Source organism: Muscardinus avellanarius (genome assembly GCF_963383645.1).
Source record: "Muscardinus avellanarius genome assembly, chromosome: 5".
Classification (NCBI taxonomy): domain Eukaryota; kingdom Metazoa; phylum Chordata; class Mammalia; order Rodentia; family Gliridae; genus Muscardinus; species Muscardinus avellanarius.
The window spans coordinates 87,931,640-87,938,763 of record NC_137790.1 but is presented as its reverse complement, the minus strand read 5'-3'; the positions used below and the strand labels follow the sequence as shown (position 1 = coordinate 87,938,763).

The window sequence follows — 7,124 nt, the reverse complement described above, 5'->3', positions numbered from 1 at the left end:
TAGTAGCAGATGAAGGCCAGAGAATGCAGTAGGCTTTAGGACTGGAAGTTTGGATGCACTTATGGCGTAGACTAAAAAACTGTACGGCTCCTTTCATCAGGCACCTGGGGAAGGCTCTAATGGCAACATCCTTCCTCAGGGATAGAGGAATAAGCCTGGGCCAAATGTTCCTCATACTCAATTTCTTATTCCTTCTCCATCACTCACTGTGTCAGTCATCCTAATTAATGTAAGGATCTGCTTGTTTCCCCGTTTGTTGTTAGAAATCCAGTGTATCTTTTTTCCCTTTTTTTGGTATTGAGAATTGAACCCAGAGGCATCCTACCTCCAAGTTACACTCCTAGTTAAATTTCTTTTTGGAAACAGTGTAAGTTGCTGAAGCTGGCTTTGAACCTGTGATCCTCCTGTCTCCGCCTCCCAAGTAACTGGGATTACAAAACACATGAGATTAGCTGGCTGAAGTCCAATGTTTATGTCACCTTTTTCTGCTGTTTATGTCAAGATGTCCTCTTCCTGTCTAGGGCTAATCCTTTCCTTTAGTTTTGTTGAAACCCCTCCAGATGTTTAACTATTTTACCAATTCTCTTTTTTAAGTTCTCCCTCTGTTGGAATCCTCCTCTGATCTACAGCCAACCTACACTGCCAAGTTCCATGTTAAAAGACGGCAGGGGCACAACAGGGCAAACTGACAGACAAAGGGGTGTTGGGCCTCATCGCAAGCCTCCTGAGAGGTTGGCACAGTAAAGACCTCTGTGTGTCATGGATTTCCAAGGGCTTCAGTTCAAAGAAGTGGAGAGGGGCTTTCTGAGTATCATAGGCTAATGAATAAATGCTTTTGTTGGTGTAGCCTAGAGAGCTGACTTTCCATTTAACAGCTACTCTTAATTGTAAAATCATGTGCAGTTCAGACTTTCGGGGATGTCAGGTCTTGTCAAGACAGAAAGAATTGGAGATTTAACAGCTGAGGAAATGAATACAAACTTTGTAGCTGGGTGAGGTAGTGCATGCTTATGCACCTCCCAGCACTTGGGAGGCTGAGACAGGCTTGCAGGTTCAAGGTCAGCCTCAGCTACTTAGTGAGGCCCTCTGCAACTTAGTGAGACCCTGTTCTAAAATAAAGAATAAAAAAGAGAGCTGGGGGTGTAGCTTGGAGTTCGAGTGTATCACAAGAAACACACACACTAAAAAGTTTCTAATAGGGCTGGGATGTAGCTCAGTAGCAAAGTGCTTGCTTGGCATGTGCGGTGCTCTGGGTTTCATCCATGATTCCCAAAAAGAGACAACCCTTTAAAACGTTTATAATAATCTAAGCCCACATGTGGTGAACAACTCCGCAGCGCCCAGCTCACCATTGAAGCTGTTCTTACTCACAGTGGACGGGCTGGGTACAGCTCTACAGACGCTGGGTATGTGCCAGTGCCGCCCTGGTGCCACACACTTAGCCCAAGTGCTGAATGGTTAACCACTGGTCCCCTGAAAGTAGGCTGTTTAAAGTCTGCCAAGGGACAAGGTCAGCTGGTAGCTGGTCTTCCTCCTGTTCTTTGCTTCTCCAAGTGGCCTCCCTTTTATTTCTGCAAACCCAGGGGGGAAAAAAAATTTTTTTTTTGTACTAGGAATTGAATCCAGGGTATTCTATCTCTGAGCTACACCACTAGTCCTTTTTATTTTGAAACAAGGTGTAGCAACATCCTGTTGCTGAGGCTGATTCCGAACCTGCAATCCTTCTGTCTCAGCCTCCCAAGTACAGGGTTACAGGTATGTGCCACCACACCCAGCCACCCTAGGTCAATTTATGAGTACTTTGTACCAGGGCATGCCAAGCATCATATTGGCACCTCCCCTTTCTCACATAGGCCCACAGAAAGGCATTTTGGAAATGGACACTTGGAATAGCTAAACTATAAAATGTCACCTGGACTAAAGGTGGGGGGATGACACCTAAGGGGCAGAGCCAAGAGGGTTTTGTGAGGTCCCCGCCACTCCCCCCTCCCCGACGACTCATGGCCACACCCTCTAGCCTGTACGTAGAGCCCTCTGTTAAAGATGTGCTGCTTTTTTCTGTATCCACTGGATGTAGACGCCTCAAGCCAGGGAACAGCTTTCAGTAATAACCCTGGTTGCCAGGAGCCCTCTGGCTTCTCTTGGGTCGTCAACCAGAGTTTGTTTCCACCTCTGAGGGCAGGGGGCTCGAGGGGAAATGAAGCTGTTAGGTTACAGGGGTTTCTAACCAGCACGTGAAGGGAATATCTGGGCCTGCCCACACTCCTGCCAATCACACAGTAAGTTCAGTGGGGAACAGCTGGACATCTACATGATGTAAAACTTCAAAAGTAAAAATCAGCCTGAGTTCAGAAATGAGAAAATCAGGAGTGGGGATGGGACCTCAGCAAGGAACAAATTTTAAGCTATTTAGGGGGAATGAGACTATTTTAGAAACCTGAGCTTACCACCTGCCTCTGCTGTGCTGTGAAGAGTTACCTAAAAAAGCCTAACTAACCATGTCTGGCAGTTAAGTATTAGCTCTGGTCTTTTTTTTTTTTTTTTTTTGATGGAGTCTTGCGGTGATGCCCAGGTTGGCTTTGAATTCCTGAGCTCGGGATCTTCCTGCCTCCGAAGTACCTGGGACTGTAGGTGCATGCGCTGTGCCTAAGTATCAGCTCGTTATCCCCAAGATTGCATGACCTTTTGGCAGCCATCTAGGTAGGCCCCACAGGTCTGTGAGCATAAGCTTATAAATGGAGCCGGGTAACCTGCTCCCCCCTTTTCACAGCACATCAGGAAGGCCAGGCACACCGTCCAGTCTGAGGCAGCTCTTGCCCTTCTCTGGTGCCCCAGAACAATAAGTGAGTGTCCCACTGAGGCATAAAATGCCTCTTCCCTTGAATTTCAGGTATATTATTTTTTCCCTCCCCCATATAAAAATAAATGTTCCCTGGTCAGGCTTGAAGTTCCTTACTGACAGAGACTGAGCTTGCCAATCAGGATTCAAGAATCTGTGCTTGGTTTTGTGGTGCTGGGGGTCAAAACCAGGGCCTCACAAGTATGAGGCAAGTGTTGTACCGCTGAGCCGCACCCCAGCCTGAGAGTCTGTGTAAGTTCCCAGGTTACACTGAGGCTGTTGGCCTAAAGACCACACATCTACTGCTTCTCCCAGAGACTCTCCAGAGCAGCTTCCCAGATCCTGCCTGCACAGACCTCCCCTGTCCCCGACCCTGGGGGTTGGAACTCAGCTCTGGGGTTAGGAGATAGTTAATAAAATAAGACACCAACACACCAAGAACTTGTTAGCTGGATATATTTTTTTTCTTTTTCCTTTTTTTTTTCTATTTTTTTTCCTTTTTTGTCACAGAACACTGTTTGCAGTAGAGGAAACTGGCATTGCAGTCTGGTGGTATAATGGCTTGTTCACATAAACCAGTACATGTTCATCCTTTAGCGCAAAAAGCCCTAATGGCGCGTACCCTATTGAAATTCAGGACATCTCCAATATTTTCTCTCTCTGTTTTTCTTTGTCATTTTTTAAAAATAAACATTTTCAAGGTTTGTCCAAAAGAAGGCCATATAGGTTCTTGGCTAGCGGAAGACAGTTCAGAACAGCTGTTGTACACTTGGACTGTCACCTTCTCCAGGCTGGCAGTTGATATCTTATTTTTTTCCAACTCATTTTTATTAAAAAAATAAAAAAATGCTCCAACTATCAGTTTTACAAAATCTCTAAGGGAAACACAAGAGCAAGGTGCTGAGGTAAAAAACACCTGAGGTAGCTTTTTATGTGTGTTTTTCTCGTTAAAAAAAATCTAAATTTAACGCCCTGGGCCAACAACCTTGTGTAATTTGCTATTTCCTCCACAATTTTTTTTAAAGAAAGAAATCATTTTGCTGAATGCTGATGGCTTATACACCAAAATGTAAAAAGACAAAATACATTCTTTCTTTATGGAATTTTTCTTTGTTTGGTTGGCTGGTTGGTTTGGTGGGTTCCTGTTTTCCTCTTCCAAAATGCTAGGACAAGTACCATTGACTCTTGTTCTTTTGAGTAACCAAGTGTAAGTTGAGGCTGGTTTGTGTGTTTCACGTTTGTTCCTGTGTGATGTGATACTCAGAGCACTGCTTTGCCTGGGGTGGGGAGGTGCATAGATACAGGGCATTGAGACAGAGGGATGAGGGAATTCAAAAGAACAGGGATGGAGAGGGGAGGGAGGAAGGGAAGAGAGAAACAGAGAGAGACAGAGAATTATATAGCAGTATGCAAAAACCAGTTTAAAACCTGTGAAGCAAAGAGAAATGGGTATGTGAGCTAGACAGGGATGAAGAGGGACAGAGGCCCCTCTTGGAGACGGTATCCCTTCTGTGGACTGACACAGGTGATCCAAAACTGCCGTAAGTGTCCTTCGACGGGATATCCCTGGGGGTGAGTTCTGGGGTGGGTGGCCTCGAAGTTCCTTTTCTACAACATTAGACCTTCCAAGAAAGACTTTATTCTTTAAAGTCTAGAAAAGCCTGCTTTCTCTTTAAAAAGAAAACAAAATTAATAATTGAGTAAAAATTGGAGTTAGTTGAGTTATTTGATATATTATTTCTAAAATATATTAATGCTGCAGGCACCCTGTGTAACCCACAGGCCACATTATCTTAACATCTTTCCGACCCTTCTAATTAATATGTACACACATGTACAGAGACAATTTTCCATGTAAAAGAAAAGGCTGTGAATTTTGCTTTGAACATGTTCACCTATGTTAGTTCAACTAAAAGGGATAGCGTCATGGGAGTTAGGGAGAGATCTGAGTGGGGGTGAACGGCTGGGAAGCCTGCAGAAGCCGGGGAGGGAGGCAGCCAGGCCAGTGGTTCTGGGGAACCGGGCTCCCGGCATTCCTCCTCAGCCCCAGGATTCTCAGGGCCTTTGCAGGCCCTGGGCGCTTCCGCAGACTTCTCATTCCTCAGGATGGTCTTTGGTTTGCTCCCGATCTGCTGGTTGTGTTTGGTCTCATCGGTCAGGTGTTGGGAGGGCTACATTCATCCGTTGTTTGCTGGTGCCTGCGGGAGCCTCACTTGCTGCGCTGTGAGGCGACTCCCTGAGGGTATTTCTGCTCCTGCTGCTTCACCTGCTGTACAATTTCCCTGATCTTGCGCTGTGCCGTCTGCAGCAGGGAGAGAGGGAGAGGAGGGGACAAGGAAGAAAGGAACCCAGGTCTGAGGACACACAGGGGCCGGGTCTGGGACTAGGGGGAAGGCGGGTGGGATGCTCAGACCAGCGTCACCCCTCCAGCCCCTCACTCTGGAGTTTTCTGCTTGGAAGTGACAGAGGTCTCCTCCTCTCCACCCCTTATTACAGTTAAGGGGCTGGGATCCCAGCAGCTGTGGAGAGCAGACCAGCCAGGACATGGCAGGAGCCAGTGACAGGGGCCTTGTGGAGGTCAGACAGCACGTGGTCCCTGGCTCCACTCTGGTCCCACCCACCTTTCCAAAGTTTTAGGAAGGGCACCAGTGTGACTGGAAGGAGGGAAAGGCAGTGGACAGGAGAGGGAGAACTGTCTGCAGAATGGCCCGCAGGAGCCTGGCGGGCAAATGCATCTGGGAGCTTTGAGGACACAGGACAGGCAGAGGGAGCTGTTGTAGACTGCTTGTCTCTGCTGGCTCAGGGCAAGAACTGGGACTAGTCTCTCCTGAAACCCAACTAGCAAAAGCAGCCATGAGAGCCGGGTGGGATCGTGCCGCAGCGCTGGCCTCTGTGTGAAGGGGAAGGCACAGCTGTGCAAGTGCTATACTGAGAGGATGGGGAAGCGAGCGAGGAGACAAGGGTGGCTGCGATGAACATTCTGCCTTCCACGGGGAGCCCCCGACCTGGGCTGGGGGCTTGCCTGGCATGTGCCTCCTTGCAGAGAAAGGCTGTGATGGGGCCTGGGAGGGAGGTGAGCATGCTTTCGGGGCTTGTCTCTCAGGTGATCCTAGCACGCCTAGGGGATGGATGGCAGGAGCAAGAGGGTGTGGAACAAAGGCCCTGCCAGCAGCCCCGAAGAGCCAGGAGAAAAAGGGAGGTGCCACTGTGTGTGCTAGGAATGCGGGGTCCCGCGCCTGTGCCCCCAGCAGGCAGCTCACAGCTTAGAAGGAAACTGGAAAGCGGCTGGCAGGGAGGCAGGGCCCTCACAGCACAGATACCTGGCTAGCAAAGAAATGCCCGATAATTCTGACGATCACTTCCTCGTTTTCGTCTGGTGTTTGGTTGCGAGGCACAATGACTTCTGCGCTGGTCAAGTTCTGCAGTTCATTCACCTGTCAAGGGAGACGAGGAGGCTCAAGGCACCTCTCCTTCCCTTCAGACCGGGACACTCAGGGTGGCCCTGGCCACCTGCGCTATACAGGTTTGGGCCTGGGAGATTCAGTGACGGGGACAGAACGCGGGGCGGAACGCGTAGCACTGGATGCAGCTCCACAGTGAGCCTGGCCACCAGTGTTCCAAGTAAGAAGGCCACAATCCCAGACCACGAGCGGCACCTCCTCGTGTCTGACTCGCAGAGGTAAACTGTCCTTTTAAGCAGCCCCACCCACTCTGGCTCTGCTTTGCTGCCATCCCTGCCGCCAATCTTGCCTCTGCTGCTCCGAGCCTTGGGCAGCAATTCCTTCTCCTGCCAACACTGGCCTCCCCAGTCTCAACCCATCCCTGACATTTGCTGCTGCACCGCGCCCCAATGACACTGGCCCTGTCCTGGGGGGCCTTGCACCCTCCTTGGGCCCTGGCATGACACTGAGCTCACAGGTGGGCTCAGCAAGTCATAATGCCAGTGGACAGTGTCTGGGGACACAGAGGTTGGTTCTACCTTGACCAAACAGGACATCCCAGGCTTAGGATTCTGCTCCCTGCTGGGCGTTTTGCTCTCTTCTGCCTCCTGCATTCCAGCTCTGCCTCACACTCAGCGCAGATGTGCTGGGATGTCCTGTACGACTCGACACGGAATGATCTGCACTCACGCAACTGTGTTCTTCTGTGTAAAGGTGACCTATTATATGTGAATATTCCTTATTCTCAAAGTCAGTGTTACTACCCTGGGGGGGGGGGTGGCGGTAGCCTGGGGTATAATAACAATAAAGGGGCATTGGAAGCAATGAATAATTTTTTTTCTTTT

At 49.1% G+C, this 7,124-nt stretch overlaps 1 protein-coding gene across 4 annotated transcripts in view; it reads right to left on the bottom strand.

Annotated features, from left to right (window-relative positions):
* Positions 1 to 5,048: 5,048 nt before the first annotated feature.
* The window catches only part of IGF2BP2 (insulin like growth factor 2 mRNA binding protein 2), a gene marked incomplete at both ends in the record, with an annotated part of 190,872 nt that continues 188,796 nt past the window's right edge, over positions 5,049 to 7,124 (bottom strand). For all 4 annotated transcript variants that reach the window (XM_080696765.1, XM_080696766.1, XM_080696767.1 and 1 more), the window contains 2 exons: positions 5,049 to 5,141; positions 6,160 to 6,273. In XM_080696765.1, the coding sequence (XP_080552891.1) occupies positions 5,049 to 5,141; positions 6,160 to 6,273 (207 nt within the window). The remainder of the gene's footprint in view (positions 5,142 to 6,159; positions 6,274 to 7,124) is intronic.